Source organism: Neoarius graeffei, chromosome 4 (assembly GCF_027579695.1).
Source record: "Neoarius graeffei isolate fNeoGra1 chromosome 4, fNeoGra1.pri, whole genome shotgun sequence".
NCBI lineage: Eukaryota > Metazoa > Chordata > Actinopteri > Siluriformes > Ariidae > Neoarius > Neoarius graeffei.
Window position 1 is genome coordinate 78853241 of NC_083572.1, and position 21859 is coordinate 78875099.

The 21859-nt window shown below is 41.8% G+C and overlaps 1 protein-coding gene across 2 annotated transcripts in view; it reads left to right on the plus strand.

Moving 5' to 3' along the window:
• Positions 1–21859, plus strand: part of farp2 (FERM, RhoGEF and pleckstrin domain protein 2) — a 157806-nt gene that overhangs the window by 70045 nt on the left and 65902 nt on the right. For both annotated transcript variants that reach the window (XM_060919763.1, XM_060919764.1), the window contains exons 3-6: positions 14611–14715; positions 17649–17691; positions 17782–17860; positions 18118–18215. In XM_060919763.1, the coding sequence (XP_060775746.1) occupies positions 14611–14715; positions 17649–17691; positions 17782–17860; positions 18118–18215 (325 nt within the window). The remainder of the gene's footprint in view (positions 1–14610; positions 14716–17648; positions 17692–17781; positions 17861–18117; positions 18216–21859) is intronic.

Consider the following 21859-nt stretch of genomic DNA (forward strand, 5'->3'; position numbering starts at 1 on the left):
AATGTTAAACTCGTCACGTCTGTGCTCAGTACTTTCCTAAATTGTCGGCTGCAAGAAGCCCTCGCACGAATGCGCGTTTTTTTTTTCCGTCGTTCGCGTGCCGAAAAATTCGCTCGCAAATGCGAGTGAAACGTGTGCACTGTAGAGCCCTGCCTATATGGGAATAACGTTCTGCAGCTTCCCTTTAACGACCTTACGGAAGAGTTTGAGGTCTCCTGTACAAGAGGCAATGCAATACAGAGAGACTAATGACTCAAGTCTCAGCAACTGGCATTGAAGTCTGCACAGTCAGGAAATGGAATGCTGCAAAGGAGCTAGAGATGGCAGAAGCAAGGCTGAGGCACAAGGCAGTGGCTGGGGGAGTGGTGATGGGAAGGTCAGGCTTGGGCAGTTTTCCGATGCCTAAATATGATAAGGTCCAGGGCAAGGAGAGGAGAGTTCTGGTCCAGGGAGAAGTGAGGGCAGCTATGTACAAAGTAAGAACAAGCAGGATGGCAGGCATGAGGCAGCAGGGGTCTTGGACCAGATGGTAGAGTGCAATTGAATGAAGGCTCACCTTGGTCTGGCATCTGGTGAGCTGAGCTCCAATGCATAAAATTCTTAATCCAAGCCATATGAGACATCTTGCCTAGCCTGGCAAACCTCCGCTCTTTGGGCAGGACTGGCACACCTTCCTGCCATCTCTGCTCTAGGAGAGGGACACTCTAATATGTGCTGAGCAGCTACCCGAAGGCTCTGGGGAGGGGTGCTATTGCTGACTTCATGACCAGGAGCTGAAGGCAGTTGCCATGAGCAAAACTACAGGAGGCCCAGCTGCCTTCCCAGGAAGCAGATGAGATTCATCAAGGGAGGAGAGCAGCCCAAACCACAACCAAGAGCTTTGGCGGCTCTGCTTTCCACCGCACAGGACTGGTAACTAATGGTTGACCTAGGCAAGCAGCTGAAGTTTCTGGCACTCCATTGTATGCCATGGCTTAATGGTTAGAGAAGCAGCTTTGGGACCAAAAGGTTGCCGGTTTGATTCCCTGGACCAGCAGGAATGGCTGAAGTGCCCTTGAGCAAGGCACCTAACCCCCAACTGCCCCCCAGGCTCCTCTGGGTATGTTGTACTTCACTCTGGATAAGAGTGTCTGCTAAATGCCAGTAATGTAATGTAACGTGCTTCTCTTTGGCTTGCCTCGAATGTAATGTAGTGACCTCATTGTGACCAGATATTGTCATTTTCTCAGAGGCTTCAAAACGGTTAGCGCTGATAGAGCTGGCAGTGCTCTGGGAAGAACACACAAAGGAGGCATTTGAGAGGAAGCATGCCAAGTATCAGGAACTTCTGGAAGAGTGCCAGAAACGGGGTTAGCGAGCACACTGCCACCCAATGGAAGTAGGCTGCAGAGACTTCACTGGCTGCTGTCTTTATAGAATCTACACTCTACTGAGTATGAGTGGGCCATGAAGGAAGATGGCCATCAGGACTGCAACAGAGGCAGAAGAGAGCCTTCAGGTGGCTGTGGATTAAGGGGGGATCCGTGGGCTAATGCTGCTGGATCACAAGTCGGGGCTGGATCAGCCCTGACTGGGTGAGGGTGTATGATGTGAGACCCAAAACACCCAACCAAGTCAGGAAACATCACTGTGTCCCAGCTAGGGATGTTGACTGGTGGTTGACCGAATCACTGTCAACCGGTTAAATTTTTTTTTGGTTGTTGGTTAAAAAAAAAAAATCAATCGTTTTGAAGCTGCCGATTTTGGAGCGGAGAACCTGGAATTCTGTGTTGTAAACGCTTGGGCCATGCCATGCGGTGTAAGGACGACAGCTGACAAATCAGAAACACCCATTCAGTCATGTCCCGCCCTCCCGCCCCAGTTAAAGACAGCTGACAAATCAAACACCCATTCAGTCATGTCCCGCCCCAGTTGAACACAGCTGCCACTCGGCGAAAGAAGTGTATACACAGGCTTTTTAGCTTACAAATTACTATTGTTTTTTTTTTTTTTTTAATTATTATTAGAAGGCACATGGAGTTTAGTCCTGCCTTGGCCAGTGCATTCTGAAAGTATGTTTCGGTCTGTAGCCAATAATGCATGTTATTGCAGATCATATCTCTCCACACAAGCTAAAGGCGCAGACGCCGACTTTTTCACGGCTTTTTCATGGACTGTAACGGCATTTGCTTATGTAGTAATTTTAATACAGAATTTACTCTGATGAAATTATTCAGACACTCCAACGCCCCCCCCCCCCCCCCCCCCCCCCCAAAAAAAATCGGATCTGCACGAGCCGTGAAAAAGGCGCACCGTTTGCATCCCTATTTAAACTCATAGGTTAACCGACTTTAACCGGCTAATGAGGCTCGATGGTCGGCCAAGATTTTTTTATTTTTTTTTTAGTTTTCGCCATCCCTAGTCCCAGCGCATCTGTAGCATCTCTTACCTATCATTAAAACTTTGTTCAAAATAATTCCGTGAATCAAATTGAATTGAATCGAATCGTGAAGCCAATAAAGTGAACTGGAGTATATCGTTACTTTTAGTAAACAAGAACCAATTTTGGACGCCATTTCATTTTTGACTTGCAAAGAAGGAAAATAAATGCAATTTGCTTTTAAATTTTGTATTGGCAATTTTACGATTTAAAAACAGTAGCCCGTTAATTTCTGTTACTGACATGAAATTAGAATGCCCAAATGTGCTGCCAAGTTTATTTAAAAAAAAAAAGCACTATTACAAAGCTGAATACGCTGACTGGACCTGAGCGCTCCATGTCGTCATGGTAACCTTGACGATAACCTGTAACGGGCACACTGCTCAAGATTGTCTACAAATATTGTGAAAGCTCTCTGTTCATGTGGTCGGCTATTTGGCCAATCATTCCAGCACATCATAGATCTTATTATTGCTTATCTATCGCTTACAGAACATTTTTTTTTTTCTTTGTTCATACTTTTTACTAAAACGGGTCGGCAAATATACTTTGGTGGTTAATGTTCCTGAGTGTACTGGGTAAAGACTTGGGTAAAGTCTGTGTGAGGGGAAACACTGAAATTAGGGTGGTATTTCACTTTGATTACTTGGTTGCATAAGAAATACTTGAATAGACAATTCTCAGGCTCCTCACTCATATCAGTGCTGAGGTGGTCAAATTATAAATTCTCAAAACGTTGGCTAACGTTTGGTAAACTTTAATATTTTGGCAAGCTACAGCCCCAAATCAGAAAAATGTGGGACAGTATTGAAATTAAAACTGAAAACAAAGATTGTAAGTCTTTGGCCTATGTTGCACTCAGAACAATGCAACAGCATGTTATTTGATGTTTTACCTCATGGAGTTGTAGTTAATTCTATTAACATGGGAAAGAAAATGAGTATTCAGTGACTAGGGAGGGAATGAATAGTGATGGTCCTTGTGATGGCGACGGCCACCCTCTCCTGATAATTCTGGTATAAAACATCAGGGTCGAACCCATGGGTGCAGATCCCGGGGGGGGGGGGACATGACCCCCCCCCCCCCCCCCCCCAATTTCTGAAAAACATGAATTGTCCCCCCCCCCCCCCCCAACAAAAATCCCCTCAATTATGAAAAATTGTACAAACAAATGTATTTTCAGACAAATGATTCCCTGTGCAGTACTTTTTGAATGATGTGGCGAGCCTCTACGAAGTTGTGATTTATGGTTGCATGGTATGAGTTGCATACGGGCAAAAAAAAAAAATCACTTGTTCCCCCCCCCCAATCCTGACATCGGATCTGCACCCCTGGTCGAACCCTCAACAAGAAGGCAGCAAATTCTGGCAACGAGTCTTTCATTCTGACCTAGCACTGCATGTCATTTCAGTCTGTGGTTTTTTTTTTGCACTTGATGTTTTAACTCTTTACCCCTTAAACTGCATATCACAGGTAAATTCAGGAGCAAGATCAATGTAATTCTCCTATTTTATTTTAAACTTTGGTCAAATATCTGTCACATTTTGTGCAATTTTTTTACCTTGTGCAATACCAGAAAAATTCAGTTGAAATCAAGCCATTTGAGGTGAATTGGTCCACCTCTGAAAAAAACTTGGCATTTGGATTTCCTGGCAAACATTGATTTTCGTGACATCGCGTGCGGGACGCCTCCTTCTGAATCCTACGTCAGCGCTGGTTTGTTTATGAGAAAACGACCTGGTGGTTTTCTGCAAATTTCTTCAACGTTATCACGTAATTATTAAAATGGTTAACAGATGTATCGTAGGAGGGTGTAGCAACACCAATCTTGATGGGATTAGGACTCATCGTTTCCAAAAGACCGGACAATGAGAGAGAAATGGGAGCGCTTGGTCTACACAGGCTGTGCACTGAAACCGTGCAAAGCTCGCGCAGCCTGCTGGCGCTTCCGCAGGTAACGTCACGAATCCGGCTCCAGACTCCCTTGGGATTTTTCCAGACGCGTTTTATTTTTATTATTTTTTTCCTGCTGTAGATAGATGGTCTTGTGCAAAATTACCCTTCTGGGTGAGTGTGTAAAGGGACATACTTTCATATTTAAAAAACAAAAACAAATTGGTCCAGAATATGCACTTTAAAGCAGTTGCTACAGCCACCCTTGTATATGTATATACTGTTCACCCTTTGAACATATTTACAAGAAAAAAAGTCTAAAGACAAGGTTTTGTTCATATCAGTTTTCTCCTTCATTATGTTGAAAAAATCAGGACATAGTATCATACATTTTTGAAAAGAGGGCATGAGACAATACAAAAATCACTCAGTTATGTTTCAACATTCACCAACTCACAGGTAGTGTCTGAAAGGTGAGTAATACCTGTGTGAAAACCAATCTTCACATTTTACATGAATTCATGTCAAATGGTGTACAATAAATGATTACTGCAACTTTCAATCAGAAAGCTTGTTTCGCTCTACGTATGTAGAGGCAAATTCAGAGTCGTCATATGTTGCCATTATGGTGCATACATGCCGGCGTCATAGGTCGTCATTATGGGAATTACACGGGGTCGTCATATGTCGTCCTTAAGGGGTAAAGAGTTAAATGCAGTTCGACTGTGTGCTCTTCTAACAGTATAGTCATGATGCTTGCACTGTGTTGTATTTTGCTCAGCCTCGTCAGTGTTTCCACTTATCTACAAGGTTCCTGATTCAAAAAACATTTGTCATCTGTGAAGCTAATTAAGTTTAGTAAAAAATAGTTTCTACCAGTAGCCAGACTGGGGCTTGGCCAATGAGTGTAGCGCTGTAGGATTGGGAAATGAGTACTGTATTTACAGCATGGAGGTGTATCGCAGTACCACAGTGCACCTTATGTTTAAATAACATAGGGCTGCATAAAAGATTAAAACTTTTGCGAAAGTCAATAGGCCACAGGATGTGGTGGGTGTGTGGGGTTTTTATTTATTTTATTTTTATTTTTTTTAATAAATAAAGTGGACAAGAAAGAAAAAAACAGCCAGCAGTTGTAATGAAGCAGCCCATTAATCCCGCCTGTCCCTTGGGTACCTTTTAAAAAAAAAAAAAAAAGCTCAGACATGCAGTCTGCTTGTCTTGGAATACAAATTTGTCCACTCCAAAATCTTTGGCAACATGAAGTGTAAGCGCTTACACCACTTTTCTTCTCCCCCCACCCCCAAATATTTATGTAGCTATATTTCAGGTTATACACTTGGTAGTGTGAAACCAAGGAACTAGTGGAACTGCCAGTGAGATGGTCATCATGACCAAAAAAAAAAAGTAATGTAAGGACATCCTCTTGGAAATCATCATTTTTTTGGTTTTGCAACAGAAGGTTTATGAATCAGATCATTTCTAGTTGAGAGCGGTGTCTTTGGAGTAATAAACGGTTTGAGATTAGACACTTCCTCTAGCATTGTCACTACCAAAACACGAAGTCACAATGTGGAATTTATCAAGTGTTCAGACACGGCTAAGGTATGCACGTGTGTTTCTCTGAAAGCCAAGTCATAAGACGGTTTGGAATAAACAATTTCAAAGGTTAATTGCCTTCAGACGTGAAACTACAAATTAAATTACTTCTAGAAAATTGTCTGCATGTTAAAAAGTAAAGAATTGGCTACAGAGGCAGCCAGCTTCTTCTCAATAACGCACTCCAAGCCCAGGGTTATCTACAGAGGCTCCTTCAGAAGGAAAACCTCTCTCTTTAAAAATTGAGGTGTGGTCAGCATGGGTATTATTGAAGTTGCTATAGTGTGTCAAGTTATTTAGTCCACTAAATTTTATTTAAATTTTTTTTTTTTAAAAAGCTTGTGTGGTGTCTTCATGAGTATAACAGGCCCTTACCAGGCTTCTTAGATTTATGAAGAAAAGTGGAAGGGACACCTCTCTGGGTAGGTGGAGTGTGTTCGAGATGACAAATACAGGGACCAACTAGACTGCAAACGCAGATTTAACCTGCATGTTAATTACACATTAAAGGAGCTATGTCCAGACAGGAACTACAGTGTCGAAAGGAAGAGGATTAAAGTACAGAGTAGATCCTTATTCATGTGTACCAAACCATGCCTCTGAGGATAAGCAGTCCTGCGGTCCGGATCGTGTTCGACTGTGACCTGGTGTTCCCGTAATAATCTAGACATCCTTAATCATCGACAAGCACATGTTTTGTTTGTGTGTGTGGTTTTTTTTTTTTTTTTTTTTAATTTGCTAAAATTATCTATGAGCCATTCCACCGAATCGGTGCCATTTCTGTCCCTAGAAAATTATATGTATAAGTGCACATAAAATGTACTTTAAAATACATTTCCTTATTACGCAGAATGTCCTGCACATTGATCTGATTTCAAATTTAAGATATATAATTGTAAGGATTAATAAAAACTACCTAAAGCACTGAAAAATAGCATGTTACCTGTCCCCGCACTCTAACTTTAACTATGAAATATTATGATTAAAATCCTTCAGAAAAAGTATTTCTTTTGCACTGTTGTGTGACTCCATATCTAATCCTATTTAAATATATTTTTTTCATAAGAAATCCACAACATCTTCGTTAAAATACACATTTTAGTCGTGTCCCTGGGTTTTCACTCAGTCCTGTTACCCAAACATATTACCCCTTCTGACAAATTTGGAACATTCCATAAATCACATGCTCAACAGGAAGTTACATCAGTTGTGTCTTCTGAAGGCCATGGGAAGACCAAACGTTAGTTCTCTCATTTACTTTTCTGTATATTTGATGATTTTTTTAACTTTGATAAGGTCAATGTCAACATACTGTCCTGTTACTTAAATTATTTCTTAGATGATATTTGTTTATTTTAAAAATACAGATTTTTGGTAAATCGCTAGAATGTACTAAGTGTGGTCATGCTATTAGCGATGACGCCATGTGGCTTAATTCCATGTATTAGCTAATCCTAGGCTAAAAACTCAGTCCTGTTACTTTCAGTCCTGTTACTCATTTAAAGAGTATGCAACCATCTTTGATTTCCAAACCTTGTAAAAAAATAAATAACGTAGCCTGAGGTTGACCAATACACATTTTGAATAGTTAAATGTGTGTTGTTATAATCAGTGTTGAAAAGATATAACCAAGTTTAATTTGGGAGTGGTACAACAAGCAAATGGCACCCATTCAGTGGAATGTCCCCTATAGTTTTACATTTCTTACACAAAAAATATGAAGACTCGTGTTTTAATCCTTTAAAATCTCAGCCCCTCATTCCTCACTCTAAACTTTTTCACTGTAGTTGCTGAATAATTTATAGTAGCTACTCAATGTTTTAAGATGAATAAGTAAATAATACACCGTTAAGACCCTGAGAGGTTAAAGGGTTAAAATAATAAAAACAAACCCTGCCCATGCATTGGTTTTAAAAATACACTCAACATTGCAAACAGATGTCTTGCTGTGTAATTTTCTCAAAGTTGTCAACTGGCATCCAAAACCCAAACTGCAGTGTGTTCTCGCTACATAGCAATTAGTCTTTCATTTTGTGAAAGCAAAGCCTAGAGCATTTCAGAAGCAAATGTTCTGTATTTTTTTTTTCTTTTTCTCCCCCCCTTTTGTTGAAAAATGGAGCTGTTTTATACCCAGTTGCCTGGCTTTGCCTGCTGACTTTCCCAGAGTTTCAGCTCGGGGCAATTAATTTTCACCAGTAATCTGCGCAGCAAACGGTTCATGAAACCTATTCATATTTCTCACTGACCACTAACAACCTCAGACATTTATGCACTCTGTGCCACAGACCCTGTCACTTCCCATAATCCCCTACTCAAACATAGAGACCAGAGGTATTTTGAGTCTCAGGTGTCGACAAGAAGTGTTGATCTACTTGATTTGGGTTTTTTCAGGGTTGAAACTTGGCGGTTGCCAGTGGCAACTAAAAACTGACCAGGGCCACTAAAAGTTAAGGTTTGGTCATCCGAGGGGCGGCTATGATTTTGAGAAATACAAAAAAAATTGCAATAAAAATTTAAATAAAATGTGCCTTTCTTTTCTTTGCTCTCCTTTCCTCAACGCTAAGTTTGTGACCTTCGAGTAGAAGTTTAGTTCTGAAGTGCAAAATTCAAAGCCGTTGATGAGCAATTCCAGCGTTACGGACGTGACACTTGAACTCAAAATGGCAACAAATGACCCAGTGCATGTTTTATTGTCTCCCAGTATTTAAACAGGTGTTGCATATTTTAAAGCTGTACCATACTGGAGAAGTGACAGAACAAGAACAATTCCCATAGTACATCTAGGGCATGCCAGAAAACGCCAATAAAAGATGCGTTATGGATGTGACAGAAAAAGTATCACTTTTCTTGGGTGACTGTACATTTTTATCAAACTCTGTGAAATTGTAAACCTAATGTCGAAATGGAGATATCCATTTGATAGAGGGGTCCAAGGTGAATATTAAAAAATCTTTGTTTAAAATATTTTGTATTTCATGCAGAGTTTCGGAAGGAAAAGTCAGCGTTATGGATGTGACGAAATTCCGTTATGGATGTGACGCGTCTGAAATAGACATGGCATGTGTTTAGAAAATCAGCAATTTAACCACCATAACCCTTTGAAAAACTCTCTAAATATCAGCTAAAACTATCAAAGTTCTTAAATAATATTTAGGATGGCTATTGTTTTGCTGTTTTGTGGATTTTAGCATACATTTCTGTGGCTTGTGGCAATAATATAGAATTGTACATGATCAAAGTTGATTTTAGCTTGGGTTTTACATTATAAGAAAGAAAGACTGACATATTAAGGCGAAGGGAACAATTCTTGTGACAAATTGGTTCAGCTTATTCACATCTGTAAAATACAGGCCTAGGTGATATCTCTGGGAGTGGTTTTGATGTATTACATGTTGCTTTATTTTTGCATGGTGAGGTTGACATTTACATGGAATTGCCCTGATGAGGTTTCAGATCGCGCCACAATATCCACTGCTCTGTCCGAAATCACTCACGACTCACTATATAGCGAGTTCGCCATTTTGTAGTGCTGTCCGAATGTATAGTGAGAATTGTTACACCCTGGATAGTGGACTCGTAGTATCCCACAATGCATCGTGAAAAGTAGTGTATAACCGATGGTCACGAACCAAGCAATATATACAATCATGCATTGCAGTTGTGCATTTTCACAGCTGTAAAAGCTGTTTCATAAGGACCATTACGTATTTTAAATTGAGTATAGTAGTAGTTTTGTTTTTCCTTAACAACGGGCACGAGACAAATTTATAAGCTGTTATAAGTGAAAATGGCAGTAATATTGTAGTGTTGGGGGTGAAGGGACAGAGGAAGAAACACCTTATAAATGGATGTTAAAGGTACAATTATAAATGGTAAGAGAATAGAAAATAAGCCAAACTGGAATAAGAAAGATAAAATACAAGAATAAGTTATAGTGCAGAGCAAAGAATTAATCAAAAGCCTCAAATTTGATTTAATAAAAGGCAGCGGCAAAGAAGAAAGTATTCAGCCTTGATTTAAAAGACCTGAAAGATGCAGCAGACACAGAATACCTTGTATTTATTAATGTGGGAAATGCGCTCAGTATAAGATGGATTTATCACAAAATTACATGCATGTATTTATTATTTTGAAAACCCACCAGCTGACTGATGGGACACATTCTGTGCGACGGTAGTGATGTAAATAACGGCACAGCGGAATAATGTCGAAGTGTATTTTCATTTTATCAATGAGCTCACTATGTAGTCCTCTATATACAATTCCCTTGATAGTGAGAAGGGAGTAGTGAACGACTGAGTGATTTCGGACACAGCACACAACTTTCCCGAACTCCGACCTTTCCCACGATTCATTGTTGCGTCATAGCGGAAGCCAGGATCTTTCTTCCACTCCACTGTGTTGACGTTTGTAGCTAAAGCTAACTGCTAGGAAGGTAAGATCAAAGAAGACTAAGCGATGGTTACATGGTTCTGATTTTCTGACGTGCTCTGGGGATAATACGGTCAAAGTGCCCCATCCGTCGACCCTCACGGAATGGATGGACGACATGAAGTTGTGGCCCGATGTCAGCTGTGTTGACGCTAATTATTTTATTCTTAGTGAGGGTGTTGATGGTGAGGAGCTAAGGAGCTACAAAAGCACGGAGGCGTACAATTATCTACACCGTAATAAAATTGGCAAAATTATGTGTAAAAGAAAAGGTGTGTTTGTTTGCTTAAAGGCTGAGGTTGAGCCTAGCCAGAGCAAAAAAAGGGAAATAAATCCTGCAGTCATGCAGCAGCTATCATCTGGAAGGTAAGTTATGTCAGAGTAGAGCGATTTGTATTATTGTATTGGTTTACTAATAATGTAGCAGTTTATATATTGTAAGTTGCTTTGGACAAAAGCATCTGCCAAATACCATAACCATATTAATCATAAGCACCTAGCTCGAGTCAAATGCCCCTTTTCCACCAAAGCAGTTCCAGGGCTGGTTCGGGGCCAGTGTTTAGTTTGGAACCGGGTTTTCTGTTTCCACTGACAAAGAACTGGCTCTGGGGCCAGAAAAACCAGTTCCAGGCTAGCACCAACTCTCTGCTGGGCCAGAGGAAAGAACCGCTTACGTCAGCGGGGGGGTGGAGTTGTTAATAGGGGTGTGCAAAAATATCGATACGGCGATATATCGCGATACTTTGTCTTCCGATTCAATATCAATACTCAATTTGAATATTGATATTTTTTCAAATAATAAAATCATGTTTCAGACGGGTTGTAAATCCAGTATGACTTCCGCACCTCCGCTCTGCGAGGTGTCGCTGTGCCGCTACCTCACTGCAAGGTACTCTTCGTCTTCTCTTTTTTCCCCCGGCGGTTGCAGTGAGGAAAAAAAACAGGCAAGCATGGCCGTTAACATAAACCTAGAGACGCCACCGAACTTTAAGGCAGATGTTTGGAGGCACTTTGGATTCCAAAGGAAAGGAGAAAAAAAACAGTGAGCCGGACAAAGAGAATGCACTTTGCAAAACCTGTTTCGCTGCGATTAAATTAAGATGCTCCAATTAAGATGCCCACTGCACTTTTCAGTGTGTTTCAGACAGTGTGTTGTTCCTGCAAAATAAGCACAAGTTAAATGTTCTCCGGTATATGTTCTCAAGTTTACAAAGAACAAATTGATATTAGTGTTAGCACTGAAATGTATGTGCAGTCTGCAGTGCAAGTTTTAAGTTTTCATAAAACAATTTGATTCTGCTTGTTAAGCAGCACTGATGTGTCCATGCTGACAGAAAAGTTGAGAATACTAGCACAGAAATGGGAATTTTCTGTATGTTGTAGTGAAGCAACTCTTGGTTTTGCCAGCAGTGGAATAGAGACAAATATATGTTTGGCAGGGCGGCACGGTGGTGTAGTGGTTAGTGCTGTCGCCTCACAGCAAGAAGGTCCTGGGTTCGAGCCCCGGGGCCGGCGAGGGCCTTTCTGTGTGGAGTTTGCATGTTCTCCCCGTGTCCGCGTGGGTTTCCTCCGGGTGCTCCGGTTTCCCCCACAGTCCAAAGACATGCAGGTTAGGTTAACTGGTGACTCTAAATTGACCGTAGGTGTGAATGTGAGTGTGAATGGTTGTCTGTGTCTATGTGTCAGCCCTGTGATGACCTGGCGACTTGTCCAGGGTGTACCCCGCCTTTCGCCCGTAGTCAGCTGGGATAGGCTCCAGCTTGCCTGCGACCCTGTAGAAGGATAAAGCGGCTAGAGATAATGAGATGAGATGAGATATGTCTGGCAAGAGTGTGTAGTTATGTATGTGAAATGTAATTTTACAGTGGTCAATAAATTCTGATTTTCTTCAGTGACACAGATATCGTGATGTGGTTGAAATTTCTTGCAATATATCGATTATCGCAGAATCGCTGTACCGTGATCTTATCGTTATCGTGGGCAAAATATCGCCATCGTATCGTGAGGTATCTGGTGATACCCAGCCCTAGTTGTTAAGACCAACAACAATAACAAGACCGCGAAAGATCGCCATTTTTAAGCGACGAGAAGCAGCAGCTGTACAAACGCGAAGTCATCCATTGTTATTGTTGCTGCTGCTGCTTCTTCCGTGTTGTTTTTGCTTCGATATTCGCACCAAGGTTTATGCAAACGTAGCGACGTAACTGACGTATACAGCGATGTAATGACGTGGCACCGCGAGCTATGGAAAAGCAAACTGGTTCTCAGCTGGCTCGCAAGTTGAACAAGTTGTGAACCAGCACCAGCACTGGCCCCGAACCAGCCCTGGAACTGATTTGGTGGAAAAGGGGTATAATAGAACTCTAGCAGCCTGCTGTACCGTAATGTGTCTTGTATAAGTTCAAGAAGCAAAAGCTCTGTCAGAGAAGCATAGGCTAACCATTTTAATGCAGATGCTGTCAAACTTTGGAAACACTAAACATACCATACTTAAATAATTCCTCATCTATGTCTTTGTCTAAGCTTCTTCAACTTCTTAACTCCCCTGATCTCATCTCATTATCTGTAGCCGCTTTATCCTTCTACAGGGTCGCAGGCAAGCTGGAGCCTATCCCAGCTGACTACGGGCGAAAGGCGGGGTTCACCCTGGACAAGTCGCCAGGTCATCACAGGGCTGACACATAGACACAGACAACCATTCACACTCACATTCACACCTACGGTCAATTTAGAGTCACCAGTTAACCTAACCTGCATGTCTTTGGACTGTGGGGGAAACCGGAGCACCCGGAGGAAACCCACGCGGACACGGGGAGAACATGCAAACTCCACACAGAAAGGCCCTCGCCGGCCACGGGGCTCGAACCCGGACCTTCTTGCTGTGAGGCGACAGCGCTAACCACTACACCACCGTGCCACCCCACTCCCCTGATCACTCCAGATATTGGATGGTATTTGTAGGCGATTTGTTTACACTAGTACTTCAGCACTGGTCACTCTTGGATTCTCTTGGCCGTCGAGGCTCAATGCACTTATTGTTTGTTACTTTGAATAAAAACATCAGCTAAATGACTGTACTGTTTGAATAATGTACAATATCTAAACGACAATTACATAGAATTAATAATGTTGATCAGTCGGTTTCCGGGGGCATAAGTTAAACAGTGTTGGATGGTATTTGTAGGCGATTTGTTTAAACCGGCTCTGTGGTCAGCATGAAGCTGGACTCTCTGGTGACGGTGGCAGAGAAGAGGTCTATGGACAAACTATTGAACATCATGGACGATGCCAGTCACCCTCTGCACACCGTCATCAGCAACCAGAGGAGCCTGTTCAGTGACAGAATGCTCCTTCCCAAGTGCAGGACGAACAGACTCAAAAACTCCTTCGTCCCTCACGCCATCAGACTGTACAACTCCTCTCTGGGGGGAGGAGGGGTAACAGGAGGACAGAAGACGGGAAGGAGCAGTAGCCTAGCCTAACAATAAGCAATACCGGACAATGTACAATATAATGTGCAATATCTCTCCTACCGCCGCCCCCCCTTCTCCCCACTTTTTTTTTTCTCTTTCCCCCCTCCCCTTCCTCTCTTCCCCATATCTTATTCTTTTTATATATTTGTATATGTAAATACTTAATTTATTTTAATTTATCTAGAAGTTTTTTCTATTTCTTTTCTCTGTAATGATGCTGCTGGAATCTTAATTTCCCTGAGGGACCCTCCCAAAGGGATCAATAAAGTTTTATCTAATCTAAAAGTGTTATTCAAGTAAATTATTATTATTATTTTACATTTATTTATTTATTTTTTTCGTGTGTGTGTTCGACTAGAGGAAATTTAAGGGCCACTTTATTTTGGCCTGGGCCACTAAAAAATTCAGGAATACTAGTCCAAGTGGCGACCAAGCACTGAAGTTAATTTTTCGCCCTGTTTGTTTTAACGTCTAGTCTTTGTCTCAATAGGTGTACAGTTGCCACATTGATATGTCCTCTGTTTCGTACTGTAACTGTGGACACCATTGTCATAACCTCTAGATTTCTTTCAGAAAGTAGGCAAAGTACTACGTTAGGGTTAACATGTACATTTGTTGAAATACTACAATATATTACTGTTATAAAAGCCACTTTTACTATATTACACAATCTTAACTTTGAAATTGCCTTATTGTGAAGATCTAATAATGACACTTATTTACGTTTGGCATTATTCACAATGTTGTCTCTCTTTCTGTCGCCCCCTCTTGTTCTCTCTCTCTCTTTTTCTACAGTGTAAAGCAAACGGACAGACCCTTCTTAACGATGTGTATCGCAGGATCAATCTCATTGAGAGCGATTACTTTGGGCTGGAGTTCCAGAATGTGCAGATGAACTGGGTAGGTGGCAGCTTGCTGAACAATGCCCCAGTGTTCATGTTGACCGAGAATGAGTCTCCAAAGCCTTCATGGCTCCAGTTTTATAACACCATGTCTTCTGCCTTTGGGCTTCAGAAGTTTGGTGAGCTCCCTGTTATAAACCTGTCTGACTTTGAATAAAGCGAGTTGATGCATTTTTAAAATAAATCTAAATTCGACAGTGCCAGGAGGCTACAGGAGCTGGTGGGACAACTTGAAGCAAACGTATGAAGGAGTTTTGATCAAAGAAAATGAAAGAGGCAAAAAAAGGTTCCAGGTGGCTTATGATTCTGAAAAGATTGTCCATCATCTGTGAACCCTCATTCATCCACCTAGTAAAAACTGTTCTACGATTACCTAGGTCTAACCTCATCTGATGTATGTAGTGCAGCAGGTGGTGGGATTCAAGCAATTAGTACTAATTGCTTGAATGGGGTACACAAACCGACACCGCGAAGGGCCTCTGCATGCTCTTGCAACAAGGCTTTCGCAGATAGCTTTTCGCAGACAGTTGTAATTTATCGTTGAGCGGGGAGTAATAGGCGTGCGCGATGTTATTCACCGCCACAACGCAAGGGGGCACGAAATCGCTAGGAGTAGTTGGTGGGTGTGGTTAGTGGAGTGTTTATCCTCCGGTTACTTATAATGACTAGTAGGGCTGTAACGATATGCGTATCGTAATCGAAATCGCGATACGCAGAGCCACGATCCGTATCGCGATACAAGAAGGCAGAATCGCGGTACACCCTTTCAAACTTCTCCTCAGCCCAAAAACAGAGGCGCTTCCAAACTTCAATTTATGAATACTTTACTTTTTATTTAAATTACATTTTAAACTTACTTAAATTACTTTTATCTTTTTATATCTATTAGTAAGTCGTTTTGTCGCCGACCTGCGACAATCTTCTGCGAGTCACGCAACGTCCACACTCGCCACTGGCAGAGCATTCGTTTCTTTTAAGCGGTCGCCATTCTGGTTGCGACGCGGGGAGCGAATCTGTAAACAAGCAGCTCATTGGCTGGCTAGGTGTGCCACAAGCCAATCACAATCACTTGACCGGAAAGGCATGCAGTGTTGCCAGATTGGGCAGGTTTCGGTGCTTTTTGGCTGGTTTTGAACATATTTTGGGGTGGAAAACGTTAGCAATATCTGGCAACACTGAAGGCATGTCTGCTTGGGCGGAAGCCTTCTGCGGCAGTTACATTTTGACACGCGAGCAATGTTTCACCATAAAAATTCCGTAATTTCCATCTGTTTTCCGCGATCACAGAAAATCATTGGCCCTATGAGAGTGAGACAGTGAGAGAGCCACCCCTATACCCCCCCAAAAAAAAATCTTAACGGATTTACACGATTTGGAAAAATGACTTTTTCAGAACCGAAAAAAACCAGAGCTTCCGGCTCAACAGTATTATTTTGAGAAATAAAACAATCTTTGGATATACATTTGTTCATTTTTGCATACATATTACTCATTCTCTGCAGTGGTCTGAATTATTTATTAAATAGTTAATGTAAGTAAGTAAATGTTAAGTCAAATTTACTACTTTAAAAAAACATTAAAAAAAAAATCGTGGGCGTATCGAATCGTGGGTCAAAAATCGCGATACGAATCGAATCGTGAGTTGGGTGTATCGTTACAGCCCTAATGACTAGAACTGGAGTCGTATAGATGTACGTACTTGCTTGATCAACTGCTCTTCATGCTGCTCCATCTTCGCTCGTGTTTTTAAAAATGGCGGTCGTGAAAACAAACCAAACCGGGAAAGTAGGGAAGTGGAAGTGCGTGTACAGCGGATGTAGAGTGGACCAATCAGAGCCCTCTTGTCTGCGAGGCTTCTGCGGTGGTCACAATTTTTGGGAGGTGCGCGCAGAGCGTCTGCGAAGGTGGGGGGGCTACGCAGACACTGTCTGCGACGCTATCTGCGAGGACTGGGTTGTCAGCATAAATTGGCCTTAACTGCCAACCAATCAGCTTTCCCACCAAAGGCTGGTTTATACAAAGCCCCATAGACACAATGTGCAGTTAGCTCTTGGCGGGCTGTCTGAGATATGAGAAGGTAATGCATACAAAGTTTACCTATGAACTCCCTCTTTGCATTGTGACGTAAATATGCAGAAGTATAAACCGGGCCTTAATTAGGAGTGACCTTGAGGTGTTTAAAAAAAAAAAGTCTATACCATGTCATTGAGAGTGGTCAGTAACCTAAAGTTCTCATCAGTGGTGGTCCTTTTCCACTGATTCAGGAACAAACAGGCTACAGTCAGTAATTTAGTTGTCTACCTGTAGATTTAACTTTATGGAAGGTGTATGTAAAAATGGACAACTGTGTGTATTGTCGATGTACCACAACCGTTGTAGGTTTAGTAAAATATCATACATTGCAAAATACAGAAATTGGGGTTTATGGTGAAGGTATGAAGTGGTATCTGCTGTCTGGACAAGAACAGATCTCTGTGGAGGAAAGGTGTGGCAATGAGCAGTGCATTCCTGTTGCAATCAGTCCCAGATGTGTGTGATAAAGGAGGAATATCCTGTAGATCAACTAAGGATCTTGTACACCGCAGTACTGCAAACGCTTGAGCACTTTATTATAAAAAGCATGCTTTTGATCGTATAATAGGAGGTATTATCTCTGTAAATGCTTCATGAATATTTAAGATTTCAGTACAAGCACTGATTTTATTTTTTTCTAACGGTGTTCATCAGTCTGAAATGTTTATTTGACCTTGAGGTGGCCATGTGTCATTTCTCTGTCTCGACTTGCACATAAGAACAAACTGTTAAAGGAAGTTTCCGAAACCCCGAAAATTCGGGAGGAAAGAATCTCTAGGAGTGAGGTATGGCAATGCTGAGTGAACAATCCTTTAAAAGGGATGAATATTAAAGCTGTTGCTCTGCTTCTGGCTGTAGGTTTGGTTGGAGCCCACCAAGCTTGTCGTGAAACAAGTGCGACGTAAGTGCACACACCTGACTTTGGGGTTATTTGTAGTGTGTGTTGAGCAAATTTGTGACTTTTTTTTTTTGTCATTGTGTTGTACGTCAGGACCAATGAACACACTCTTTCGATTGTCGGTGAAGTTCTTCCCACCTGACCCTGGCCAGCTTCAGGAGGAATTCACCAGGTGTGTGACAGGTTAAGAGTTAACAGCTGGGTTTTGTTGTTGTAGATATTTGTCTAACCAGAGACTCGAGCTGGAATATCAAGGTTCAACCAAGTAAAAATATTATTTGATTTTATGAAAGTAACAATAATCAAACATTACTTTATTAAAGTAGTTCCTGTTGATTTTCTGGGCCAGTTATAAAGGCAGAAGAAGCTTTTGTACCCTCAGGTTTGTACATAGCGCGTGTGTGTGTGTGTGTGTGTTTCCTGGCACAGGTACCTGTTCTCCCTGCAGATGAAGCGAGATCTGATGGAAGGCCAACTGCACTGCACAGAAAACACAGCAGCCCTCCTGGCCTCTCACCTTGTCCAATGTAGGTCGAATGTTCTCTGTGCACAATGATTGATTTACTCCCATGTATTTCATAATGAGTGGCACGGTGGTGCAGTGCTTAGCACGGTCATCTCACAACAAGAAGATTCTGGGGTCGAACCTCATGGCAGACCTGGGGCCTTTCTGTGTGGAGTTTGCATGTTCTCCCCATGCCTGTGTGGGATTCCTATGGGTGCTCTAATGTCCTCCAACAGTCAAAAGACATGGATTAGGTCAGCTGGCAACTCTCTAAATTGTCCACAGGTGTGAACGCAAGCGGTTGGTGGTTTTTGTCTTAGCCTTGATGTACTCCACCTCTCATCCAGTGTCAGCTGGGATTCCATTCATTCTGGGCTCCATCCATCCATTATCTCTAGCCGCTTATCCTGTTCTACAGGGTCGCAGGCAAGCTGGAGCCTATCCCAGCAGGGTACACCCTGGACAAGTCGCCAGGTCATCACAGGGCTGACACATAGACACACACAACCATTCACACTCACACCTACGGTCAATTTAGAGTCACCAGTTAACCTAACCTGCATGTCTTTGGACTGTGGGGGAAACCGGAGCACCCGGAGGAAACCCACGCGGACACGGGGAGAACATGCAAACTCCACACAGAAAGGCCCTCGCCGGCCACGGGGCTCGAACCCAGGACCTTCTTGCTGTGAGGCGACAGTGCTAACCACTACACCACCGTGCCGCCCTGGATATTGAACAGTTGTTCAAAAAAATTGAGTCGTGCATGAGCTGATGAGGCATGTAGCACCGAGTTGGCTATAAGCCATGTATGATGGAGTAGAATAACTCTTGAATTCTATTCACATTCACTGGATTTTGAGAAATCTTTTTTTTTCCCCCCCATCCCCCAAAATACGATAAATAAAATTTTATACAAAACGTCAGACAAAATCATTTCTGCTTAGAATGTAAACAAGCCGACAAAATGACGGTGACAATTTGTGAAATGCTAATAATAATTCTTGAAAAATAGACATTTCTTACCATCGAATACTTTTCTTCCATATTTTGTTGCTTTTTTTTTTTGTGTATTTTTGGGTCCCCCCCAAGCGGTTGACAAACCAACTGGTGCATTACTGCCACTGACTGGGCTGGAGTGTGGAACAGGAGATAATTGGGAGGGCTGTATTCTTTTAGCTACTTCTGTTTCCTTTAAATACTTGAACAATGTTTGGGGTTTTGTTTTCGAGTTGAGTTATTATTTTGTCCTTGGTTGGTTCAGCAACATGCTTTGTCGTTTTGTTTTTCTCTCCTCACAGTATATGAGCTGATGGCCGAGTAGTAGAGTAGCCAATCAGAGCGTGTGATTGCTCATATCTAGTGAATGTGGATAGAATAATTCACAATATGTTCATGTATGTATAATACGTTTGTTCATTGCTCAGTTTATTTCTTAATACGAATGGCACTTTATTAATTTTGTCCATTTTACACGACCCCTGTTTTGTTTATTTTATTTACTTAATATGTCATGGCTCGACATTTAGGACTGCCCGATTGCCCGGGGCAAGTGAAACATGCGTTCAGGCAAGTGGGATATGTCCCCAGTATGCCAAACCGGGCAAGCTGGAATGAGCATATATTACGAACAAGCACCACAAAAATTAGGCTTTTTGATCTTTTATTTCCGTTCCTAAAAGCGTCCCTCACTACGTATCCGCCATTACGTCTTGGCTGTTTTTAGTCTCTTTCATTTACTGCTTTGCAAGTTATTTTATATACCCCCGCTGTTGTAGTATGGTACGTGTACTGTTTATAGACCCCTTGTGCATGACGTCACGCATCACGTGATAATTACAGCTGGGGTCAGACAGACACCGTCTTTGAGGCAATTAAGGCTTAATCTGTCTTCGATATGGTTAATTTTTGGGCTGTTTTTGCTTGTTCAAACGGAGAAATAGATAAAAGGCATTACCGTCTCCCCACTATGAAGAAAAATGTTAACAAATAGAAGCAAATGCTTCAAGAACAGCGAGGAAATGAGTGGTTAAAGAATACGACGAGAGGAGCTCAGCCTGAAAACTCCAGAGAAATTCACAATTGTATTTAAAATGTATTTTACAAAAACATAGTCGGAAGTGAGAATGGAAGAGTTTGCTTAAGAATCTCGTTTAATTTTTTTCTGCTCGTATTCGAGTCAGGACCTTCATGAAAGTGTGTGTTTGATTTTCTTAAAGGTGAAGCCGTTTCCTTATTCGACAGAGAAAACCCAGATTGGTTTCAAACAACTTGGGCATAAAAAAAACTCAACAAGGAGTGACGTGCAATAAATCCTGAAAGAACAGAGCAGAGAGAGCTGGAGCTTTTCTTTTGTTATCAGAGAAACACAGTCCTGTGCAAAATATTACATACAAACACACAGACAAGTTAGTTATTAATTTATTTTTTTGGTTACATCATCCACCTCCAGGTATATTTAAAAAATAAAAACCTGTGCTGCGTCATGATACTGGCGACACTGGCTGCACTGATTGTTACAGGTTGCCAGGTCTGTATAAAACACCCACAGCCTCCACACTAAATAATTTTAAACTCAACCATTATCCTGTCTGTCATGACGAAGCACGGGTTTGGTTTTTATTTATTTATCTATTTTTCAAGCTAGAGGTGGATGATATTTTTGAAAAAAATTATATATAATATAATATTTTCACAGAGCTGTTCAAAAGTCTTGACACCCTATTTTCTTCGTACAAACTTTTAAATCTCTGTTTTATGATTTCTACATTATTGAGAAATGAACCTACAGTCTGAGAGAGTTCTACACAAACACTGAACTTTACAACAGCTGCATGCATGTGAAATGCAAATAAATCGACTAAGGCAGGAAAAGCTATGATGGATAAAATTGTTATTGTCCGTTACAAGTAAAAAGTAACCAATAACCAAACTTCAACTCAGTGTGTTATCTTTGTTTTATGTTGCAGTTCTCATCTCATCTCATTATCTCTAGCCGCTTTATCCTGTTCTACAGGGTCGCAGGCAAGCTGGAGCCTATCCCAGCTGACTACGGGCGAAAGGCGGGGTACACCCTGGACAAGTCGCCAGGTCATCACAGGGCTGACACATAGACACAGACAACCATTCACACTCACATTCGCAACTACGGTCAATTTAGAGTCTCCAGTTAACCTAACCTGCATGTCTTTGGACTGTGGGGGAAACCGGAGCACCCGGAGGAAACCCACGCGGACACGGGGAGAACATGCAAACTCCACACAGAAAGGCCCTCGCCAGCCACGGGGCTCGAACCCGGACCTTCTTGCTGTGAGGCGACAGCGCTAACCACTACACCACCGTGCTGCCCCAATTCACAACTATTCTATGGTTTTCCTAAAAAAAAAAAGTACCCGCAAAATAGGGGGCAAGTGATAATATTGGGGGCAAGTGGAAATCAACCCCCACTTCCCCCCCAGGGCAAGTGGGTTTAAAAGTTAATGTTGAGCCCTGTATGTATCGATCCCTTAAGAGTAGGGCTGTAACGATCCAGCCAACTCACGATTCGATTCGTATCGCGATTTTTGACCCACGATTCGATACGCCCACGATTTTTTTTTTAAATGTTTTTTTAAAGTAGTAAATTTGACTTTTACTTACTTACATTAACTATTTAATAACAAATAA